Source organism: Zonotrichia albicollis, chromosome 3, assembly GCF_047830755.1.
Source record: "Zonotrichia albicollis isolate bZonAlb1 chromosome 3, bZonAlb1.hap1, whole genome shotgun sequence".
Lineage (NCBI taxonomy): Eukaryota > Metazoa > Chordata > Aves > Passeriformes > Passerellidae > Zonotrichia > Zonotrichia albicollis.
Genome location: NC_133821.1, coordinates 19,830,706 through 19,856,294, shown reverse-complemented (window position 1 = coordinate 19,856,294; position 25,589 = coordinate 19,830,706). Strand labels below are relative to the sequence as shown.

At 39.1% G+C, this 25,589-nt stretch overlaps 1 protein-coding gene across 39 annotated transcripts in view; it reads right to left on the bottom strand.

Annotated features, from left to right (window-relative positions):
- The window catches only part of NRXN1 (neurexin 1), a 693,385-nt gene that overhangs the window by 6,554 nt on the left and 661,242 nt on the right, over positions 1–25,589 (bottom strand). For 28 of the 39 annotated variants that reach the window (XM_074536869.1, XM_074536888.1, XM_074536877.1 and 25 more), the window contains one exon: positions 11,601–11,688. In XM_074536869.1, coding sequence (XP_074392970.1) covers positions 11,601–11,688 — 88 coding nt within the window. The remainder of the gene's footprint in view (positions 1–11,600; positions 11,689–25,589) is intronic. The other 11 variants (XM_074536872.1, XM_074536889.1, XM_074536881.1 and 8 more) reach the window with 1 other exon arrangement.

Below are 25,589 nucleotides of genomic sequence, written 5' to 3'. Positions count from 1 at the left end.
TGGGGCCGGGGGGTCCTCACAAATGAACCCTCCTGGTTTTGAGGCACTGCCTCCCCCTAAATGCAGTCTGTGTCACAGGAACAACTGAGTCCATGGCTACAAGAGAAAGTCCAGCCAACAGGCCACTCCAAATCATCTCTCCCCATCCAATCATCTCCACAATCTCCGAGCCAAGTCATCTCATCTCTCGTCTCCCTTCTTATTCAGCTTCGAGGAGGATTAGCATTTTTGTAAGGCCCCAATCATGCAAGAAAGGGTTAAAAGTTTTCAGTCTCTGTCTGTCGGTCCCGGAACGGCTCCCACGCATGCTGCCCACACGCTGCCGCTGCGGCCGGGCAGTCTTCCTCCCCCTTCTCGCTGGCTGCTCTCCTGGGGGGGAGAGGGGGGGGGGGGGCTGGCTGCCCGATGTCTCTTGGGGCTCCCCCACCCTTCCATCCTCGAAGCCCCCTCAACACCATCTCTGTCCAGGCCTTACCGCATGGCTGGCCCCTCCCCCGCCCAGCAGCAACAGGCTGGGCGGGAGAGAGAGATCTGAACTCCTCGCCGCGGTGTCCAAAAGAGGAAATGCCAGGGCAGTGCCCTGCTTTTAACCCCTGTGTATTCTCGGAGGTGTGTCCAAAACCCACTGGCCACACCGGACGCCAGTCTCAAACCCAAAACCTTCATTGGTTTGACCACAGCTTCCCAGAATTCCCAACTTCTTCCTGGTCAAACCATGACACTTCTTTTTCCCCTGTGGCTGAGAGGTGGAAGGTTCTTTTCTCAACCTTTTAAAATGTCATCACAAGTCCAAAGGGAGATAGGATAGTTGGTTGTGCAGTGCCAATTGATGGAGCATACCAAATCAGTGGGGTTTAGGAGTTACTATGTTTTGCAGACCTGAGGGGAATATTTCACAGTTTTATAAGAAGCTTTTGTGAAGATATTTTCCACCAAACTAAATTTAATTTTAGCAAAATCGAGAATGTAAACCAGTATATCACCTAATGTTTTTAACAGCCTTCATCCCTGTGGTTTTGCCCTTTTTGTTAGTATATTTTAACATTGCAGTTGCATTGCTTCTCTTTTAGTATTCCTTCTCTCCAAACAAGGATTCTATCTTCTCTTACCAGTTCAGGTGTCCTACCTCTCCCCACTTCTATATTTGTCATTCAGCTTTGTATCTCTCCTTATTTATTTTCTACGTGAAGTTATTTTCCTGGTTTTGTGCATATTCTGAGAAATCTTTGGTAATTTGGTACTTTGTTTCAGAAGTTTTGACTGAGCAGCAGAATCAGTAGTTAGTCTGTATTTTAAATTGAAGTATTCATAAGTGGGCGGGGGGGGGAATTTTGCAAATAAGATAACATAAGGAAGACAAAACAGAAAAATAGAAATATTACACCACTGACAGCATGTTTTCAAGCTAGACCTAAGCTGCTGCAAGTTTGGGACACCAGTTCAGACAACTGAACCGGGATCATATGCTCTGTGAGTTGCCTGCAGCTCCTGCTCCCCGAAGACTCAGTGTTAAAGCAAGAAAAGAGCAGGGGCACTGGAAACATAAATTTTTGGTGGCAGCTAACAGTAAGATTGGCTGCATTGAACCAAAACTGTGACATTTGGGCTCCACTGACTTCAGAAAAAGTTTTGCTATGAGCTTTGCCAGATCAAGGTTTCATTGCTTCCTATTTTTAACACCGTCATCTCATTTTAAAAAAAGGCCAAAAAATTCCATACCTCCTTATCTAGGAGCCAGTTTTGAGCAGAATACCAAAGTTGTAAAGCATGAGGAATCTGCTGGCTTGGCCTGCAGAGAGTGGAATGATTCTTGCTCATGAAATGAGCTGGAGGTGCAGACACCCACATTCATCTCACAACTGTGGGTGATTCCCTGATTCTCCTCCTTCACTAAGCAGCTACTACATGAAGAGATAAATGTCTATGCCACAAACATTATATATATATATATATATATATATATATATATATATATATATATATATATATATGGCTTGAATGTTGAAGCAGAAAGCACAGCATTCTATTTGTTCCAAGCACTGTCATCAAGTCAGACCTATTACTGACAAAGCTGATAATATGCCTGGGAGAAGAAGAAGGGGCCAGGCTTTCAAGACATCCAGAATATCCTTGCACACACACTGAGGGTGCAGCTGCTATAAATACTGAGCTACTCCTGCTACCCAAAGGCTCAGATTCAGCAGCTACACTTGCTCAGCCTGAATCCTATCACTGCCTAAACCATATATGCTTCTCTGGGAGTGGGAAGATAAAGACAAATGGAACTCAGGATGGATATAAGCTACATTTGATGTAATTCGTGTTCTTTTTCTCCTGATAAAATTATTACAATTAATAAGAACTGCCTTGTTTTTCTTTGCTTTTCTCATCATAGTCTATAAAACAACTCTGGTGTCTCTGATGTTGGCACAAAGGAAAAAAGTTTGAGATATCTATAAAGCTTTGTTTCATTTCAGAATATAATTCTAATGTTCTCACTTTAATCTTTCATTTTTCCCTTTTCTGAAACTTTTAAAGGGTACATTCACAACATATGATGTATGCTAGATCCAAAGCTACTGCTTAAGCCAGTTCACATTTAAACCATCAAAGTCCCATATCTAGACCATAGCCCTTAACCTCAGGAGAAGTTTTGAAACCTATATAGAACAGCATGTCAACACTGCAGAAGAAGGTTTCATTCAGTTTTTTATATAGTCAGAAGGAGATAGCCTAAGGTTAGACTATTTCAGGTACATGCACCCTCATTATGAGTTACTTTTGCCTTGAATTTTTCCTGCTTCCATTTATGAGCAACATCCTTGGAGAATACCTAGTTCTCAAACTTGTCAGCATTCTTCTACCACTTTGCAGGCTGTCAAATCACACAGCTCACACACCACAATACCCTAGTGCTTTTGGCACAGGTTTAAATTAGCTGTGAGCAAGGGGTTGAAAATTAGTAGCAGCATCCTTAGTACTAGGTGGGCAAGAGCTAATGGGTGTTCACACTCTACTGGCTGCTAGAAAACACCAGCAAGAACTTTAGTTTGTTCTTGTTTCCCTTGTCTGCAGAGGGGTCAGCAAACCAGTTCACTGCCAGCAGTCTGGTGTGATGGTCAGTGGTTGGAGAACCTGCTGCTGGCAGGCACCAACTACTCTAGAACACCCTATTAATTGAATTTATCAGGTATTAGACATTTCCTGTAGAGTTTAAAAGACCTGGTTTAACATCTTATTGCTCAAGTTTGGTCTGAGAAAGCTTTGGCATAGCAACTGAGCAATACAATGCTAATTCAGGCCAGTATTTTGGCTATGAACCTTCTCCTGCCGCTGCAAAATATGGTCTTTCTTCTACCTTTTTAATGAAAAATAGTACTGTGGAAAAGTGAGTTTCCTTCACAAAAAGAAGAAATTCAATACATATGCATTACAAAGCTACAGGAAACAGTTTCAGTATAGTGTCCACAGTATGCAAGAATATATAAGCATTAGATGTAGCAAATCAAACCAGACTGAAGTGTAGCTCAAGGAAAACAATGAGGTTTCATCAGTCAAGGCACCAGTAACACATAGACTAATTTCAAACAAACTAGAACTCATTTATTTATTCAACAGTCTATGTGTACTCTTGATCCTAACTTTAAACTTGATTTAAAGGACAAATTTTTAGGATTATACACTTTATTTATGATTTTTTAAGCAGATCAACATGAAAATTAATGGAACTTGTTCTATATTCAATCATGTCTCTACTTTATCCTTGTGTAAGTAAATCCTCTGTCTTTCCAAAATTCCTTATAGAATGAGAAAAAAGAGTTTCAGTTAAGTCAATAAATTACTTGCCTGTTTCTGAAAACCTCCATTTTATAATTACTATCTTACTTATTTTCTGCATTTTTCATCCAGAGTGCAAAGTTCACCTGTGGAAAATGTTTTTCAAAGTACATATAATCTATATTTGGCCTTATTTCATTGTTTTCAGTAAATATAATGTGTTTTACAGGCTGTTTTTCAATTCAGTGACTCTCTGGTTCCAGATTAAAAAGATCTACACTGTTTTTGAAAATGGTGGAAAACTCTTCTAGCGGAGGGTGCCAAAGAACACACATCTTTATTTCTGTGGCTAACAACAAAGAATAACAAAAGATTTAGAACTGTCTAGAACCTATTTTCATTTACTAATACTACATGAACAGCCACTGGAGCTTAATGTGTTTTATTACTGAAAATCTTAAATACCAGGCTTGAAAACCATGTTTGCTTTATTGAAGAGAGCATGGGAATGGATCTAATTTCATTTTTGCCTTTCAGACAAAGCAACTGCATTCACAGACAATTAATTTTTTAAGTTCTGTGCAATACCTTATCTGTAAGATAGGTTTGTTTTTGGAGAATATAAAAAAACTAGGTCAAGCAACTGCTCATATACAGACAACAGTTTTTCCTGCAAATTTTTCTAGGGAAAACAGGAAAGTAAGTCCTCAATTAACTTGAATTAAAGGACGTGATATTCATGTACATATCACTGAAATATCCGGGGAATTTCCTGGTACTGAAAAATCTAAGGAATTCCACTGAAGTCAGTGGATTTGTGAATGAGTGATGTGGAGGGCCTGGTTTGCTTCTCCAGTCCTGGTATCACAGCAGCATCTTGTGCTGCAGCTTTGCCTGTAAATGCCTTCAGAACTGATTCACTAACTGTCTTTTACATCTTTAAAAGAAAGAAAAATAACAGATCCCTCTTTCTTTGGACACTCCTTCAGGCACATTGAGTAACGTCCCCATTTTTGTTGAATTATTGTTCATAAAGAGAACATGTCTTGGTACTACTCGAAATGTTGCCACTCTATTTTGTCTCTTCTGTGGACATGTCTAACTCCTAACCACTGAACATGTAACAGCAGGACTAACAACTGCCACTTGGTAAATTTCTCTGCACAAGAGTTACCTTTTCATATTGTCTGTGTATGTCTGAAGCATGAAATCAAGATTTGCGCTTCCACACAAATAATAACTCTCGTGTTTGCACCCTGAATGTTTGCTAGCTGGGATTAAACCCCAGCAGCCATTCTTATTTAACTGTTCTGTGTTTTATAGAAGTGAGAAGACCCAGCTTTAGCAAGGATATGCATGGGATATGAATGCACCCCCAAAGTTCACACCCAAGGAAAACCGTTCATCATTCACACCGGCGGAGAGGCTCCTGTGTGAGTTACCAGAGCCTTGTGTGATTTACAGCACTCTGATGGCAATATTTCTCACCACAGAGAACACCGAGCTGCTGGTATTGCACTGCCAGAAAACCACAATGTGCAGGAAAAAAAACCACCTGCCCTGAATCCATCTATATTCCTCTGTCTGGCTCTAGGAATGTATGAAAATCCCAAGAAATGGCTAGAAGCCTCCAGTTCTACTCAGTATTCCCAAGTTTCAATGGCATGGTTGGCAAAGGGTAGAGGTTAGCTATGGCACAATGGATAAGTCATGGTTTTTAACCTCACTTCTTTAGATAATTGGGAAAAAAAAAATCTTTTTGATCAAATTCAAATTAGAAGTACCATATTTGTAATTCACTGCTACAGGTACTAGGACCTCAGCCTGTTGACAAAGAAGGAGTTCAGTTAACAATAAAATAATTTGTAAAAATGTAGCATTTTACTTTCTGTTCCTCTGGAGAAGGCTTTATGATCTATTTAAAAAAAAAAATTAAATAAGCTTAAAAAGTATTTTATCTTTAATTGAAGGGAGATTAATTTATATCTTAATCCCATCAGTTCCTTCATGCACAGCCATAGTAAGTGCTAACACTTGTAAAGTTTGTAAATAAAGCATAGTTTTTATCCTGTAGTAGCCTATACAGAGATGACTATGTGTATCACATCTAAACACTTTAAAAGTCTAATTCAAGACAACCCAGTGATCTTTCTGGCACTGGAAATGCATATAGAACTACAGGATAATTGGACTGAGGCACAAATATTCCCTTTATGTCTCAAGCCATAATGAACACAGTAACCTTATGAACTAACTGTAATTTTATTTTTCTTTGTTTCAGCTTCTTGCACAATGAATTCCATGAAGAGCATTAAACAGGGCACTTGCAGTGATGTATAAATTATAGGAGTCACTTCACCTCCTACTGCAATGTTATCTTGCTGCCAGATGCACCAGGAATACAGTGCAGCAATTCGTGACAGGAAAAGAAAGCAAAACTTCTAGTAATGAGCATAAAACACTCACAAATCCGTATTTCACAGCTCTGCCTGTTAAAAAAACAGGTATCAGTGCTGGGACCAAACCTAAACCATCACAAGGTGGCTGAGAATATAGGGTTCTGAGCCATCTAATTTGTCCAACATGCTGTCACAGAGAAGAGGACATGAGTGTGTAGGAAGAAGTTTGCACGTAAAGCCCCACACTGTTCTGCTGACAGGACAAAGCCTTCCCCAAAGCAGTGGCTGCTCCCTAAAAGTCATCTTCAGCAGTGGCATTTCACTGTCTAGGCTAAACTGGTGCTTTGAAGATTTCTGGTTGTCACCAGTTGTTTTCTGCAATGCAATTAGTCTGGGCAATATATAGGAAAAAATAAAAAGATGCTCAAAGATCAGCCCAGAAGCATCTATCCTATTAACCATTCTTTCTTAATAATATAGGAGAATAAATTATTTCATTTATCCCTCTGAATTAAGAATTAGGGCTAAGAAAGCTAACCAGTGCTACCAGCTACCATACCTGACTGAACTCTGTCCTTTTTATCTGCAGAATGGTAAAGGACAAGATCTGCCACCAATCAAATTTTGCCCTGGGAAGTGGAAGCCAAAAACTGCCAAAACAAGAGATGAAGAGGTATTTTCTTTGGTTCCCACATGTGGAGTTCCACTGGTTGACAGACACTTGTTTGAACCTGAAGAAAAATCCCTCTTTTCACTTTACCTTCTGCTAAAATTCCCAAGACCAGTGAATAGACTGGCTTTAAGACCACCAAAACCTCTATTTATCCCATTTCAGCTGGGGCTGTAAGAGAAGCTTTCAACCCAATTGTGAGCTTAAGCCTCTTTTGAATCACAAATTTGAGAAAGATTTAAAATTCATTTGCAGAAAAAGAACTGTTTGTGTGTTTGTCTAAAACTGTAAGACTTTTTTCAGGTTGAGATTTCCCTGCCATTAAACTCAGTCATTTCACTTCATTTGACCCAGCTCAGACCTCTCTGCCTTTTGGAACATTTCAATAGCTACAGAAGTGGTTAGATAATAGCTAATAAATAAAATACCAGCCCAGAGTAACAGGAACAAATAAGCTGTGTAGCACAAATGCTCACTGTAACTCAGCAGAAATCAGAGCTCTCTACAGAGCTCAGCATGGCTGGAACAGCGGTCCTGATGTGAAGAATGGCAATTTGTCCACCTGCAGTTTTATAACTCCTCATGTAAAATCAGTAAATTGTCCCAGGTTTTGGTTTGGTTTTTTTGGATAGGTTACCACTAAATTTTTTTGTAACTTGTCTACAAAATGAAAAGGTTTTATTATGTCCTCCATACCATGAAGTTAAGGACATATAAACTGTTTTTTTTTATTATTATCATCATCCTCAATCTTCATGTTGTTGCTGGTATTTAGGGGGAGGTGGAGAGACTGTGAAAGCAATACTTGTTGCCTTACTACACAAAATATAATGCAAAAAAAAATATGTTGACTAAGTTTTGCATGCTAATAAATTTGTTATGACTTCATCCAATTATGGCACATTTAGCAGTTTGTATACCACAATGAAATCTGCAATTATAATTTTTGTAACTTTATGTTCCAGACAAGATGATGGGATTGCTGCTCAGCAGCTCCTAATCGGGTTTACATTTTTATGTCCTATATGAAATTTGTGGCAAATTGCATCTTTCCATTTATTATTTAGCAGACAGGTGCACAGAAAGCAAAGCTGGTAGTGGCAGAGTGGGACTTGTTAGCCACTACAAACTGCAACATATTTTTACTAGGAAAAAAGCCCTATTTTATGCATAAATCTCACTAATTAGTAAAATCTGGATAAGCAGTATTTTCTATGAGATATGGGTGTGCCATATTCAAACTGTTTGTTGAATAGGCTCTCGTTTGGAGCTGAGAACATTGGTTAGAAACAGACATATTATGGCCAGTCAGTCATCACAGAAATATTGAGTTATGGCTCTGTTAACAAAACTGCAAGGGCTTTGGCCATCCCTTGATTGAATTCTTGGTCGAGAAGTGTTGGCCACACAGCTCTGAGCACACCATCACTTGCCATGAGGTGGATTCCTTTGCTGAAGGATCCCGCACTACAGCCTCTGAAGTGAAAACACAGAAGTAAAACAGCCCTAATCATGGTACTTTCAGCCTCCTAGAATTCCTTGTTAGAATAGATAAATTTCACCACCATTAGTGAGGACGTTGAGGAGAAGCTCGTTGTGGAGAAGCCAGCCTGGTTTGTGAAAAGGGTTAAGGGGGAAAAGCTGAACTGAGCCATGGGGATATTTTAAATGGAGGGACAAATCCTTCTGTATCTCCTATTCCAACTGAAAAGAAAAACAATCATCAGACTCTCACTGCCAACAGCACTGTGCTTCTCTCCTTGAATTCCAGCCTACTGTTAGGAGCAGCTCAAATCCACATGGAGACTGCAGTATTATGGAGATTGAGCAATGCCTACCTGACTATTCATGGAAAAGGGTTATTCATAACACTAAGTGACTAAAACAGAGAGACTGATATGCCAGAAGTTACAACTTCAGTAACCCCCTTGGCTCAGGTATTTTCAAGTATGATAAAATGACAAGGCTGATGAAGGCAAATTAACAGCTTTTAAAAGTTGAGAGTGGGAGGATGAATGACATTTTGATGAGAAGAATGACAGATAAAATGATCCAGACAATTGGGATTATGCAGAACATAATTCCTGTGCCAATCCACAGTTTTTTTTAAAAAGCAGTAGCAGTTGGGATCTGACAAATGAAACAGTAAAACTGTTCTCAAATAAACAAAAATGAGGAGTGTGGCTGTGTGATGAATGCTAAGATAAAACAGAAAAGATGAACACCAGCATGTAAAGCTAATGAAAATATCTTGCTGAAAAACTAACATTCACATCCCTTTCCTGAACCATAGTTTGGACAGGAACAATAAGCTGTCAGAAAGTTTCATTTCACCTCTCCCATTCTTGCACCCACCAGCTAAATGACTCTGCACGGCTCACGACTACCCAACACTGCAGCCCCAGAGCTCAAACTACCTCAGAGAAGAATTATTCTAAAATTTCATTGGCTTTCAGTGAGCTGTAAGCCTGAGAAAATATAAATACAGCTTTAATATCCAGGTGATTTGGAAAATTATTTAGTGCTATGTAACCAACATATTGCATTAAAATTACCTTATAAAATAGAATAACACCTCCCTAAATGTCAATTTGTCTACTGAACAGCACTGCCTGAGTTAACTACAGCAAGGAAACAACTGGCATGAATGAGCTCAGACCCATATGAGCTACTGTACTGACTCATACTGGACAGGACAGTCTTGCTAAACTCAAGAATTTGTAAATGAGAATGAAGGTGCAGGAAAAAAAAAAATCCCTGAATATTTTGATCATAATGTCTGAGACTTCTGTGAGGGAAATATCTCCCTGAGAGGTGCAAAACTGTGTAAATGTACCTGTTGCTACTCAGTTTTAAGAACAATCATTCAATTTAATGGAATTTTGAAAATTACTCTGAGATCCTTTAATTGGAAAGCAAAAGGAAATAATCCTGAAGTATCATCATCAAACCTTTAAATTGGTTCCTGGAAGGGCTCAAATGCCATCCTGCAGGTCTGTCAGACACTGAGATAAGTCATATATGCCTTTACTTCAGTTAAAGTAAATAATTCTTGCATGTGGGTATCAAGTTCTGTGACTTAAAATAGGAACCATGCATTTGCATATGAAGAAAAATTTCATTTGTCTTAGGGCTATGCAGACATTTCTCCTGCCCCAGATTTTGGCATCATACTAAGATGGCTCTTAGTTGCTATTTACATGAATACATTAATCTCAAATTAAATTGGTTTATATTCAAACTAAATATGTTACTGCACAACAAATAGATCTTAATTCTTTTACTGTAAATGAAGTAGCAAGCACCAAAGATTACCAAATTACCTCAGACAACTAGAGTGGGTGTGCTATCAAACAGCAGAGAATTCAAGGGAATTCTGGAGAAAACTCTATGGAAAACTGAGATATATCTATATGGCTGTTCACTCAGGAAATATAAAACCTAAACCAAACCAACAAAGAAGCAGGAATAATTCATTGGACTATTTAGGATTATTTTAAAGGATAGGAAGTTTTGCAGCCCTTTCACTTCAATGATGAACGTTGGGATTTTTAGAGATGATACATAGTATTTAACTAAACATAATTGAATATAATTAAACCTTTGGAACAGATTGCTCACAGAAATTGTGGATGTTCCATCCCCTGAAGTGTCCAAGGCCAAGCTGGATGGGCTTTTGAGCAACCAGGTCTAGTGGAAGGTGTCCCTGCCCATGGCAGGGGTTTGGGACTAGATATAGTCAAAGGCCTCTTCCAAAGCAAGTTTTCCTATTATTTCACAGAGGAGAATTACCACCAAATCTCCACTATCCAGCAGAATTGGAAATACATGGCCAAAACACTACCAAGTTCTTGTTCCATACCAAATACTAGAATATCAAAATATCTTGTTTCTGGTTACAACTAAAACATACACTCTGAATAGGCTTGTCTAGTCAAAAAAAAAAAAAAAAAAAAAAAAAATTGAGACTGTTGTAGTCTATGTCTTCAGGCTTTATCCATCTACACAAAATTTCATACCACCAACAGAAACAAAAATAAATTCAACTCTATCTTCCAGGGCATGAAGGCAGCCTATAAGAAAAATGGAGAGGGACTTTTTACAGGAGCTGACAGGACATAGGAAAATGGGTTCAAACTGAAGTACACTAGGTTTAGATTAGATATTAGGAAAAGATTCTTCCCCGTGAGATTGGTGAGGCACTGGAACAGGATTCCCAGAGAAGCTGTGAATGTCCCATCCCTGGAGATGCTCAGGGCCAGGTTGGATGGAGCTTTGAGCAACCTGGTCTAGTGAAAAGTGTCCCTGACCACATCAGGGGGATTGGAACTAGATGATCTTTAAGGTCCCTTCCAACCCAGGCCATTCTACAGTTCCATGACATAACACAACATTTTCAATATATTTTTATCTTACTGAGGGCAATGCTTAAGGCACAAAAAATAGCAATACCTTCCTGCTAAGTGAAGCTGCATTTTCTTTATAACAACACAGTTGCAGAGGCCCTAGAATGCCCTTCCTAGTCCATCCTCAGGTCCTCAGCCAAGCCATAACTTTGCTCAGACCATGACATGTGCTCCCATCTGATGCCTTGGAGCTGACCCTTCGTCTCTGCCAACACCACCACGTGTAGAAAGGGCCCAATTCAGCCTCTCCTTGAGATGCACAAAAGGACTGTCCTGCTAGCTGGGGCCCTGGGGGACTGCAGCATGCAAATATGAAAGAAAAGAAAGTAATAAAAAAAGTTGACTAACCTAACCCACCTGAGCTCGGCTCACAGGGATCGATGTCCTCATCATCGCTGGGACATTCAGCCGAGGCCACCAGGATGTCATCTGAAGTCTGCAAAGAAAATAAGAGTCAAATAGATGTACTTGGATTGACTGAACGTGTTGTAAGTTTCTCATCAGCATGTCTTCCTTTTTTCTTCTTTTTTCTTTTTTTTTTTGAATTTATGCAAGGCCCAGAGCGTTTCAGACTTAAAGTGTAATGGTGCAGTGACACTCTCCAACTCTGTATTAATGGGACTTTGCTTTTCAATTTGCACTTGTCAGGATTTAGAATTGTGTTAGATATCCAGTGTGGGCGCTTACACATTTTAATTTTTTTTTTCTTTTTGTAATAAGGACAGAAAGTAGAAGGACAGAATATGTATATTGAGGCTGCTGGTCTTCCCTCTTTATCTCCAATATCTCTACTATGACATTACTGAGAACATTGAGGGCATTAAAATACAAGTCAAAATAATGAACTGCCTGCAGTGCAGCTGTTAAAACTATTATAAATGTAGTGATATTTTCTCCATTAACTGCACTTGCTTTTTTCAGATGTATAGTCAAAAAAAAAAAAGAAAAAAAGCAAACATATCTCTCACTGAGCTGAAAACTATTTAATGAAAAGAAACTCAAGGAAAGAAAACAATAATAAATGCATATATGCTAGAAATTATTATGGTATTTTCTTAAATAAGTGAAAACATCTTATTTTCTTAAATAGGTGAAGCACAGTGTGAGTGCTATGATTAGAGCCAAAATGCATTTGGACAATTTTTTGTATAAAGAAATTATATAAATTAAGACAAAGGAGACAAACCAGTGGATGTATGGTAAAACAGACCATAAAAGTTCAAAAAAGAACTGGAGAATTCCTATATACTGCTTCTTACAGTGCAAGAACAAGGAGATATTCAATGAAACACTAAGACAATCAATCAGTCAAAATGAAAAAATGAGTATCTTTTCAAGCCACCTCTGAGAACAGTCATTTAGAAATGTAATAAGAACACCTACAGTAATTCAGAGAAATAATAGGAGGGGAATATAAACTGTCATGCGCCTGGTCATTACTCAAGAAATTACTAAAGAGGTTAGGAAGATGCTTTTCCTATGGGTGAGGTGTTTCATAACTGTCCATCTCAAACTTCTGTTCATCTCACTGAAGGAAATACATGGAGACAATAAAATACTACATCATATTCAAAAAAGAGGCTCAGGACATAGCAGGCAAAAAACCATTCTTGGATTCCTGTATGATAGTTATGCCAACAGCCAATTTCAGTGAATGCAAAACTTTCTTCCTTTATCTCTCCATGGGTATAGAGGAGGGACATAAAATGCAAGAAAGTTTTCCTTCATCAGTTTAAATCTGAAGATGTAAAAATTTTATAGCTGTGCAGCAGGGCCAAAGGCTAAGCAATGCTGTTTATCATTATTATTCTAACCAGAGTTTTAAAGCGAAGCATATTACAGTAATAGGCTTTACTCTGTCATGCTTCAAGAATATTAATGAATATAAGCTTTCAGCACTTCTCTGAAGTAGGGAAGTGATACAGGAATACATTCATTAATATGTGAGGCATAACAAAGAAAAGCCCATAATAATAATAATCATAATATATTTTAGAGGTAAAAGACTGAGGCATAATGGAATGAAGTAACTTGCTGAAGGTAATCAAAAAGGCTATAGACAACAGCTATGTTTGGATGCCATAATCACAAAAATTATCTTTCCTTATAGCTGAGAAAATGTGTAGCTAGAGGAAACAACTGCAAACCTGAAATACTGCCAAAATTAGATTTGCAAGATTTAAAAAACACCCCAAAAAAAGCTTTTTAGTTGTCCTTCATTTCTACTGGTAGAAAACCAAAGTTGTAACAAAAGCCAACTGCAAAGATCCTCTTGAATTTCCAATGTCCATTTCTTATCCCCAGATGACAACCATTTAAGCTTGAAAACCAGTAGCTTGGTCTCTTTGAGAAAAATTACCATTTTTTTTATATGAAGAAAAAATAACCAAGTAACCAACAAAGCCCACCCATAAGAAAATATCTCTGTGCTGTAAACCCCACAACCATCAGGCATAAAAACATAATAATAAGCACATAAAGTACCATGCATCTTCCGAAGAGTTTCAACTTGGTAAGTGTAAAGCATCAGTGTCAAATTTTTCCTTTTGCCCACAACACTAGACAAGACAATACTTTTATGACCTGTAGCCAGAATTCTGAATATTTATCAATGGATCACTGAGGAGCTCTACACAAATACCATTAAACAGGGAGGATCACATGCACACCCAACAGTCACATCAAGAAATTGTCTCAGACCTACTGCTCTGACTAGAATTTTGATTTAGGAGTGCTTTGGCCCATGCACAGATGGGTCACCCTTGTAACTTGAATGACCCAAGAAGAAACGAGCAGGCAGATTTATGGGATTATTGCAGTGTCTCTGATTACCCTTGATATAGGACAGCATGGTGGGTCTTCAGGTAACTGTACTTTGTACAATTTGTGGTATGTTCAAAATTCTGGTAATTCAAAATCACCAGAAAAATAATGTACTTTAAGTATTTTCATGTCTGAGAGATACTTTGCTGAGCTACTTGTAAGAGAGTGTCAAAACTGTCTTCATAAAGTGACACTAATTCCAATCTATAGAAAGAGTATTCATACTTCTACAAGAAGAAAGGGTTGTTCTTGAATAATAAAAATGCATGTGTATTATGGGTACAGAAATGAATAATACCTTAAATAAATGCGAATACAGAATGTTGAGAAAGACTTCATTAATATCTCAGCATATTAAAGGAAGTAATGTATGTTTCAAAGTCAATACTTGGTATAAAACTCATTTTTTTGTAAGCAATAATCAAGTACCAGCAGCTGAATAAGAAGCCAAGTGATAAGATGATGCGAAAAGTGTTTTTATTTAGAAAATATCTGAAGAAGAATTTGAGTTTTAGTACCAATTGAAGGATGTGTCACAATCTGCCCTTATTCACTCTTTTCCCCAAATCCAAACAGCCTTTTGCTGCTACTCATACATATTTTCAGAGAAAAGGGCAAAGGAGCTATGAAAGGCAGGTGAGATACCAGTGACCAAACTACAAATGAAAGCTATTGGTCTGCCTGACAGAATTCAAAATGGGATTCAGAATTAGCTAAAACACTTGATAATATAGAGAATACATAGATTAAACACTGTGGGCCAGTTACTTTCTGGAGTTATTTCTCCAGAAGAGCTCTGACTGATGTGAATTTACCTGAAGAGAGAGCAGAATTTAGACCTGAACGTGTAAGACAGCCATGGGGTACAGATAAATAATGCAAGATAGAGTAATGTGTTTTACTGACTTGACATTATCTTTTCTTCATGCTTTTTAATTTGGATGGGAAGATTTAAACCAAATCAGTTCTCCTAAGCGAATTGCCATTGTTGCTAGCACGATGGCTAATTTACAGGACACTGCTTCAAGCATTCTCATTAATCAAGGATTTAAAAGTCAGTGGAAAATCCCTTATTTACAGTGAATGCCTAATGGGATAACATCCAACTGGTATCATCATCATACACGATTGGATTAGAATGTGTCTTGGGTGAGTTGTTCAAATTCATTTAAGAGGTGATACTCCAGTTGTAAGAAATTTTAAAAAAAATTAAAATAGCAGGTGCACAACGTAAAAGATCATCCAGAATTTCTTTTAATTGCTTCTTCTTTTCTTTGCGCATTTTCAGAGATTTTTCAGATTCAATTTGCAGCTATGACTGTGCAATTTAAAATGCAGTCCACTGTAAAATGTGAATTCTCAGAAAGCTGGACATCTGCACACATATCAAAAAAAAGCATACAATTAACATGGCAATGAAAAAATGGAGCAAAAAAAAATCCCACATTTAGTAAAACTAGAATTCATTGCAGAATGTTGGTTCTGACAAATATTCAGGGGTGTGGCCCCTGCAGGAATAGGTCTTGCTTACATCAGCTACGTCTGCTTGCAAAAATAAAGAAATTGGGATTTGTCTCTCAGCCAAGAGACAGTTTAAAATACCACCAATCTGCCACCTTGCCTGAGGAAGGAAATGGTGACTATTTCAAGAAAGCTCCTGGCCAGATGAAAAAATGACGCTGTAGTCATGGCTTAAATGCAGTGACAATCTGTATCTATGGATAAATATCAAGCTGCCTCAAAGGTTACTCTCCCTGGTTCAAAACTAGTACCAGAAAATGTCTGTGCCCTTCTAATAGTGATCTCTGAATGCTATGTCATTAAAAGAAATAATTGGAAATGAATAAACAATACAGGAAAGTAATTTTTTATTATTATTCATTTTTTTGCATGGCTGAGATTAAATACACACCAACTTACTCAGTTTTTATGTATGAAGTCTACTATACCTGAGGGTATGAGAGAAATATGACCTAAAAATTAAATCAGCAATCTGAGCTGTGCATTCATTAACAGTATAATGGATCCGGCATATTTTCTGCTGTAGTATGGCACCAGCTCTCCTTTAAATCATAGCACCCTACAGCTACTCTGAATATAGTTTATTCCTTTCTTGTTCAATAATATACTTTTATCCAATGAGGACTGCAAGCAAATCCAAATTACACAATAGCTAAAAACTAGCAGTCCTAAATTATTATATGAATTATAACCAGCACAACCCCTTATGACTACTCTTTAAATTATTTCAGACAAGAACTTCAACTGCATAACTCAGAATTACTCTTATTTATTTGTACAGCTCTAGTGCTGAATGCCAGCAGAGACCAGTGCTGTTGTGTCTGCTGCCAAAGGCAGCTGGAAAGCAAAGGTTCTGCTATGAGGAGCTTTGATTTTGGACAGCAAATGAGTGGGAGAGGGAGCAGAGGATGAGAAGGGTCAGGTGAGGATGCTACTGAGAGGTGCTGGCAGCTACACAGCGGCTCTGATCTAGCACATTTCCCAAAATTATGCTCCCATAGAGCAGGAAAGCAGGCACAGGAAAGCCAGGCAGGAGCCTGTGGCTGGCCAAGGAGATGCTGGGAACAGATGGTGCCTGGCGAGCACTGCCGAGGCTGCAAAGCCTCTCCGAGGAAACTCCGCGTGTTTGGGGGCGTCTGGTGAGCATGGAGATGGGGACAGGAGGGTGGCACTGACACAGGCAGGCAGCACCCATGGATGGGATCGAGGGCATGGTCAAGGCAGGGGAAGATGGAGCAGGGCTGTTTTGGGAGGGGAACTAGCAAAGGAAGTGAAAAATTATTGGTGAGTGTCACAGACATCTTTTCATTGAAATCCTTTCATTAGGATTTTTCCTGCTGAAGCTGAGAAGTTTCAGCAACAAATATAAACATTGATTATCTGCTGCTGTGGAATGCAACAGGTGCATCTATGATTGGCCCATGTTGGATGTGTATAATTAATGGCCAATCAAGGACCAAGCTCTCTGGGACAGAATCAGAGAGAGCTCCTTTGTTATTCACTCTTTTCTATTCTTAGCTTAGCTAGCCTTCTGACAACTTTTCTCTCTTTTCTTTTTAGTATAGTCATAATGTAATATATATCATAAAATAATAAACCAAGCCTTCTGAACACGAGATCAACATTCTCGCCTCTCTCTTCACCCTGAAGACCCTTGTGATCACTGTCACAGGTGAGGTTAAGGGAGCAAAGGCGACAAGGTGGCAAAATGGGAGGGCCAGGTACCAGGGAGGTGGTATCAAGAGACACGATTATGTGAAGATTAATGGGTAAGAATCCAATGACTGTTAGCAAATGGCTGTCTGAAAACATGCTTTCAGATGTAGACAAGGAAATTAAACCTCTAATTCTCCTTTTCCCCCTTTCTGTAATGCTTAATTATAATCTCTGCTTGCTTCATTTTTCCTCCTGAAAACAAAGCTTATTCAAATAATTGCAATTTAGTTCAGAGAGAATCAGCTACAAGTGATTTTTAAATATAAAGGTCTGCATCAATTTGGCAAAGCCTGTATAGCTACAGCCACAGTGTAAAGGAAGGTTTTGCAAACCTAACAGACAAACACTACTGTCTTCTTCATTAGCATATTTTTCAAGCTCTCCTTGAAAAATATGGTTCATGCAACATCTACATAAAGGAGCTCAGAGCAATCCTTTTATACTTTTGTACTCGACACATTCATTTCCGAGGCAGAGAGGGACTTTCCCAAAAACTAATCCCTTGCACATATTCCTTTTCCCCCCTTTTTCCCCTTTAAATGGACAAATAAAGTAACCTACATCAATGGGACTGCTGGAAGAAACCAACAGAGTATGAAACATCACAAAAGACTTCATGTGGAAAAACTCAGATTTCATCTTTTCAGGATGGGATTAACTGCACAATCTTCTAGCCAAGACTGCGTAATTTGAATTTAATTCTTAGTGTAAGAAGCAGATCTTCGTGACTGGTTATTGAGACAGCTGTGGAAAGAAACTCGAATATGTCACATTAATCAGGTGTACTCCTCATCTGGTGTTAATAACCTGCCACTGCATGAGGCAGTTTGCTGGGAAAGAGGCAATAGTGATGTAACAGTAATATCAGCTCTGGATGATTTGCTGTTTAGACAACTGCCTAGAACGTTGTATTTAACCTGCTATAGGTCAAACAAGTACATGTGCATCAATTGCTGCCCGTCCACCCACATCCAAAAAGTACCTTCTCAGCACTGTGCTGCTGAAAAATGTTATTTCTGGACATGGGTATTAAAATGCTAATATTTCAAGCACATGCACAATATTTATTAAATCTTTTGCTAACTGCTGACATGTTATTACCCTGTAATGTGAAAATACAGTAACTGAAAATCGAAAGACTTTCTCAAAACTGGCTGTGATCTAATTAATACTACCATGTTATTTCTTGAATTGTCAGTGTTTGATGCTGGGAGAAAGCAAAAGCCTTGATTAAAAAGTTTCTCTCACAGGAAAAAAAAAAAGGAAAGAAACCTAGAGGATACAGAACCCAAATACAATAAGGCCTTTCAGTCAGTGAAATGAGTGCTGTAGAAATTCCATTCAGAGGTGGAGGTGAAAAGCTCAAGATGATGCCTCAGATGCCCTGCAGGGCACCTTCAGCCTCTGTCCTCAAATCCCAGCAGTGAGGGGAACACACCTGCTCCACACAGCAAAACAAGAGTCACCTCAATTCTTGACTCCACCTCTCCACATACACACAGTTTATCTTTCTACACAATAACCTTAAAATCCATGGTATTCATTCCATGCAGAATGACTTTTGTATTATTTCTCCAACCACCCTCTTCCACCCAAACATCTACATTCTCGTGGGCAAAATTGCCACAAATAATGGGAATATATTTGAGAAATGGATTTATAGTAAAATAGTGTCAACAAAACTGTGTGCCTTTATACTCAGAATTTGAATTTAATTGCTTTGGTCAAAGTCTTAGAGTCACTCATCTCATCTGTAAAGAAGCAGAGCAGAGAAATTCACATGCTGGCAAAGGTACAGCATTTTACCTGGACAGATAGCCAGGGAGCACTCTGCACTAATCTTCAAAAATTAAAGTATTATTAATTAAAAAATAACAACATAATCCAAACATTTTCCTATCAGGTCATGTTCCTTTCCTCCTGCAACATATGGATTAAGTTAGTTTCACAGATGTAGACCAAAACAAGTTCTATATTAATTTATTTAAAAAGATCACATTTCTTGTCCCTTTTTGAAACTCCTTGGATTTGATGCCTAGAAAATGATCCCATTGTTTCTCTTCTGTGTTTCTCTCCCAGCTGAGTAACAAATGAAAATGCTCACATCTCCATTAATACATTTTTCACTGGCTACTCTTCCATATTTAAAGGCTTTACAAGAAGATACTTGATAGAACACTCCCTGTTTAACAGCAGGGGCTACTTTGGACTTTTATTGAAATAAGCTGATCCTGCACTAGATGTGGCTCTTGGAAGCAGAGCAAGCAGCAGACACACAGTGACCGAGTACCAAGAATGGGAGAAGAAGGTTTATTTTTTGAGGTAATTTGATATTTGCATCAAGGACCAACTGATGTTTACCATGAATGTTGGACTAATGCTTCAAAGCAGTGCTGGCTGCAATCAAGAGTGAATTGTCCATGTCCCACACCCTTCCCATCAAGGCTAACCCATGCCATAAACCCCTGAGCATGAGGAGTCCTGTCAGCATCATGGATATCTTTGCATTGAATAAGACCTAAATTTGTTTTGCAATGCCAGATGAACACACCAGGGTTTGATTTCCTTTCCAAAAAAAAACCCAGTATGGCACTGTCTTGCTTCTGACTGGTTCAGGAATATAGGTACAGTAAAAAGACAAAATTGCTTCTATCTGGCAATATTGGGGATGGCTGGCTGCGAATGAGCAAGGAATGAGCTCTCTACCGTGTGTTCACTGCTCCCTTTGCTCCATCTCGCCTTCTCCCTCCCTCCTGCAGTGGGGCTGATGGAAACAGGAGCTCACATCCTGCTCAGGGCCCTTGGGAGCTGCTGGCTGACCCCTCAGCTTGTTCTGACCCAGAGCCCAGAGCAACCCACATGAAGAGTCAGGCACAACTAGCCCAAAGCCAGTTTTTCTCTCGTGCTGGATCAAAAAAAAAAAAAACAAAAAAACCCACAGATGGACAGATGTGGCACAAAACTGGACTTTATCTTTTGAAAGTAGGTCCTGCTATGCAACATGCCAGTTACCAAAACCACGGGCACCTAATTGCATAATGCCTATTATTTATACTGTGCCATTTGTGAAAGCTGCCATGGCTGCTTGGATGAAGAACAAATGAGTCACTGCCTTACTCCTTTCTCATCTTTTAGATTCACAGTGGTGTAACGTTTCTGGTTCCAGAAATAGTTTTGTTGGCTGATTTTCATTCTGCAATTACAAAGAGTTCTGCCATGGATCATACTGATCAGAAGAAGCTGTGCTACTTTCCAACTTACCTGTTTCACCCTTATTTCCCCCAGGTAATGAAAACAGGTTGAAAACAAGACACAGATAATCTGTGAATTATTTAGAAGACTCTCGTGCTTTCTTTCCAAAATCCTTTCCAGAACATCCATATTCCTCTCCCATAAACACCATAGTTCATTCCAGAGCAAGAACAACAAAAATGCACTTTGATTTTTGTTTTGTTTCTACATTTGCACTGAGCCTAAAATATATGGAATAGAATGTGGTTGATGAAATGCAATCCTATTATTTTCTCCTAGGCAAGAAAATTATTTTGCCTCTAAGTATGAGGGAAATGTTTCTGGGCATTATGCTTTTATTTTCTGCTATCATTTTATTTTTAGCCATCTCTTTTGCTGAAGTAAACATTTTGGTCTCCATTAATTCCGAACTCACAAAACACAGTGGAGACAGTTTTGTATTAGCTCAGAGAGAGACTCTGCTTATTAAATGGCAACATTACAACAGTGATAGCAAATCTTTTAATTTATATCCCTGTATTACCAATCACATGCACAGAGATTGTCGAATTCTTGGAATATGACTCTTGCTGCATTTGTATTTATCTCAGAAAACTCAGGCATAGAATTATTAAAGCCTTCAAAAATGACAATTTGAGTTTTTGTCAGGGAAGTGGGGTTGCTTTTAATTGACCATTGAGCTGCTAGTGTAGCCCTTTTTTGTTGCTGTTGTGGAGCTTTGGGTTTTTTTGCAATTTAATCACAAGTTTTAAGACCATTCTTAGCAAAACTTTAGTAAGTCAGAGAAATGACTGAAATCAACATTGGACACTTTTAAGACTCAGCTGGGCTGGTTGATCCTTGAAGTCTCCTTCAACCTGGTGTTCTGTAATTCTGTGATTCACAGTGTTATGAAAATACAACAAAGTTTGAAAGGCACTAACTATGAACTACACTTCCATCTTATTTTCAACAGTTACAGTACTGCCAGTTTTACTCACTGTGAGTCTCCCTGACTGTTAAATTGTGTTACACAAGAACATCTTGATCTACGGATATCCACGGGAATTTTTTTATTAGTCTCAAAAGAGGGGAAGGCAAGGAAAGCCCTTCAGAAGGAGTAATTTCTGAAACTCACATGGAGTCTCTGTTCTCACTTAGCATGTTTTCAGGGTGGAAAAAGCTTTCTTATCTTGTCAGCAACTGCTTAGACTACTAGATTGCTTTTTAGCCATTTAGGTAAACCAGCCATCTCATCTTGCTCCAGAGACAGGTGAGAGATTGAGACAATAGAGCAAACATGGGGTGTTCTATTCAACACTGACCTACCCATAACCATGTTCTTCAAGTTCATTTGAGCACATCTTAGGCTCAAGGCAAATTATTTTGAGTCAGTCAGATCAGGCAAGAATCTGCTAGTATCCCTCTCTCAAGCCCAGTTTTGCTATCCTGAAGGACAATGAGCACCAGTCCAAGTGCCAACACCGTCCTTCCTCAAGTTTTACAATAAAGAATAAATTTAAACTTCTTCAGGGTCCAAGAGGGCACACTGTTCCTCCCCAGATATTAGATCCTTTGCCACATTTCATCCCTAATTATCACCAGTTTCCAAAGGTTTACTCAGAGCAGGGAAAGCAAAACTGAAGCTGTGTTCTCCACTAATCTGTCTTTGAAGCACAGCCTCCTTCAAATGTAAAGCACTCAGTTCTACTACTAATAAATCCCCACATTTCCTTATCTTAATGTTTTAATTAAAAAACTCAAACAATAATGGCAGGACCAGGGAATATAATGAGGAAATAACCTACTAGTTCTGCAGAGATGAGAAATGTTCTACAGTAGAGCTGCATTCTGCAAGTACAACATGGTAATACTAACAAGAGTTAGTTAGCTACACATGCTCTGGAAAAAGACAATGCCTAATTGCCTTTCAATTAAATATGTTTCATTAAAGCCACTGTTTTAGAGACACCATTAATTACACAGTTTCTGAAACTGTGCATTTATCACAGAGGTGTTTGGGTCTGTTAATGATGTTTTTATCTCATAAGAGCAGTCAAAATTCAGGTGAGAAACACGCTCCAGGAAAGCAGCAGGCTTTGCACAGCTGGGAGATGCTCCAGGTGATTGCTGTAGTGTCAGTTACAAGCAGATGTTATTTATAACCACATTGTTGACCAGGAACCTCCTTTTTCATCACATTTGTGGAATTTGTGCAGGTTAAGAAAAAGTGCATCTCACACAGGGAGTATTTGGGTTTGGGATGTAAAAATATGGTCTTGCTTTAAAGGATAGGTAGTGGCTTTCCAATAACAAAGAGAGGAGCTGAGATCTGGAAGACAATTTCTCTTCAGCTGTCCATACTGCTGCTGATGACATTTGGGTAGTGTGGAGGAATAGGCTAGACTTGAGTAGGAAGGAGAAAAAAAAATCTGGTTCAGAAAAATGGCAAGATGGAATATTGAGATGAAGGGCCAGGAAAATGTGAAAAGTAACTGAGGTAAGATGTTGGAGGATTTAGGAAGAGAAATGAAACAGCTCCTGCTGTAAATCTGAGTGGGACACAGACCATTACAAAAAGAAGGGAGGATGAGGGGTAAAAGAGCTGCAATAAATCAGCAAAGTAGCACTTGAAGAGCCAGGGAGAATTGTGGGTGTGGGGAAGTTTGGGATAAGGACAAAGCATGCTGGACCAGTCGTTGGAATTATCACAGATTGGAAAAATTACAGACTTGTAGCCGTTGGTGCTGGCACCAAGATTTCAGCTTTCCTTTCACTGTCAATCATAATCTGCTAATCACTCTAGCAAAGACTTCAATTTTCCAGAAGATGTCTGGCCCACTGGGATCCATCATTTAAAAGACATAAGTGTAAGGCAGAGACCTGCCAGGTGAATCCACTGAATCCAGGCTCCAGCAGTCCATTTCAGGGTGTCAGTTCTGTGGTGCACAGCAGAACAGGCTTCTGATGTTTGTTTTGAAAGGAACTTGGAAAATCAAGATACAAAACATTTGATTTGGAAAATTTTAAGTGTGAAAGGGAATGAACACCCAGCAATTAAGGGTTGCCAGAACTCAAGTCTGACACGAAGCCTTAATTCACATGGCTTATGTCTGCACAATCTGATGCCATCTTAAATAAAATGCTGGTACAGATTAATAATAACATATTTGAATGTCAGCTGGTGTAAAGCCACACAGTTCCAGAGAAACAAAATGTTCACACTTCAGTTGTGCATCTGGCCCATAATTTCTTGTGATATTGTTTAAAACTGAGAGCCCAAGCCCATAGGGAATTATCTTAAACTTGAGTATGCCTAAGGCTACATACTAATCGCTGTTCTTACTGCAGCATGGCACACTTCTGAGTCATACTGCAAAGATAGGATTGCTGTGAGGTAATCCTAAAAAAATATATAAGTTAAAATTATTAAGTCACATAAAGTCTGGATTTTTGACCTTCATTATTACATTATGAGCAATAGCTAGGGATATGGCAGAGAATTTAAAATAGGATTCTCATTTAAAATGAGAAATTAACCATCTATGCACACCCCAGTCATTCAGTATGGCACTGTATTTTCACAAGGTCTTTCCATTTCCTGGCAGGAACCTATCAGTTATCTGTTAAAATTGCTTTTCATAACATCTTATAGCTGTTGAAATACAACAGGGAAAATACAAATACAAAAGCAAGGAAATTTCATTTGACTGGAGTGCAAACAGCAAGATAGTGTAAGATTCCCCTTATAAAGTAAAAAGAATTTCATAAGACCCAGGCTCAAAACTCTGATGGGTGCCTAGAAGTTCTTGCTGTTGCAACTAAAACATTCAGCTGACTCTCTAAATAGGCATGCTATGTCAGGAAAGGCTATAATTAAACTCCCTGAGTCTGTCACTCTTGTCTATATGGGAATGTTACTGTGATAAAAATGAAGTTAATTAAAACTGGTATAACTCCCAGGTGCATAAATTTTGCTGGGAAAAGACCCAATGTTTTGTGCATAGCTTTGGAGGGCAGGGCAGGCACCTCCAGCCAGCCCATGGGTTTGCTCAGAGCATGCAGAGGGGAGGTGGAGCTGCATGGGTTCATCCATCCCCGTGTTCTGGCAGCAGTGGGATGTGTCAGACCCTTCACAAGAACAAGCTGTTACACTCACTCTGACATCTCACTGTGTCTGACTGCAGAGCAAGCTCCACTACGCTGCAGCTCCTCACATTTGGCTCTCCTGCCCCTCACAGCCATGTACTGCTGTCAGGAGAGCAGGCTGTGCGACCAAAACGACGCAGGAAAGCATGTGAGAAAATCTGAATCCCATCAGGATATTGCAGTCCTTCTCCCACTGCCACACCACGAGGCACGCAGGCAGTTTGTCACTGCTGGTGTGCCCTGGGTTCCTCCTGTTGGACAGCAGTCCAAGGGTCACATTCAAGTCCACACTCAAGTCTCTTAAGCTTTTATGAGTCTAAGGAAATTTCAATACTGTCTCCTTTCAGCACTGCAGCACAGCACTTTCATACCCAAAAGTTGTTTTTTTTTTCTTTTTTCCTCCTTTTTTTAAGCATCTTTACAACAACATGCACTCACTAGACTTCCCAGATATCTCAGATTCCCCAGATTCCTTAGATCTGAACAAAGCTATAAAACTACCTTCACACATTGCCTGTTATTGATTTCTCCTGTCTTTAGTATTCTGTGGTCTCATGCAAGGGACTCAACCTCCTCCTCCCCTGCTGTTCTCCTGAGGTCTGTCCTTTGGAGCATGGGACCTCTCTCTTCTCCCTAATATCTCTGCTAAATCTATTTTTTATAACCTCTGCTCACCTTTGCGTCCCTGCTGAAGGATTTCTAATTAGCCTGCTCGGATGATCGAGGTCCTCTGCTGCCCTGAGTGCTCTCCCTTTTGCAGTCATTGTTCAGACTTCACTGCACCAGCCCGAGAGCCTGGCTGAAATTATTTCATCTGCTCTCTGATCATCATAATGATAATGGAGTAACAGTCTTCACTTAATGTTGCCCATGTATCATGAACTTTATTATCTGTAA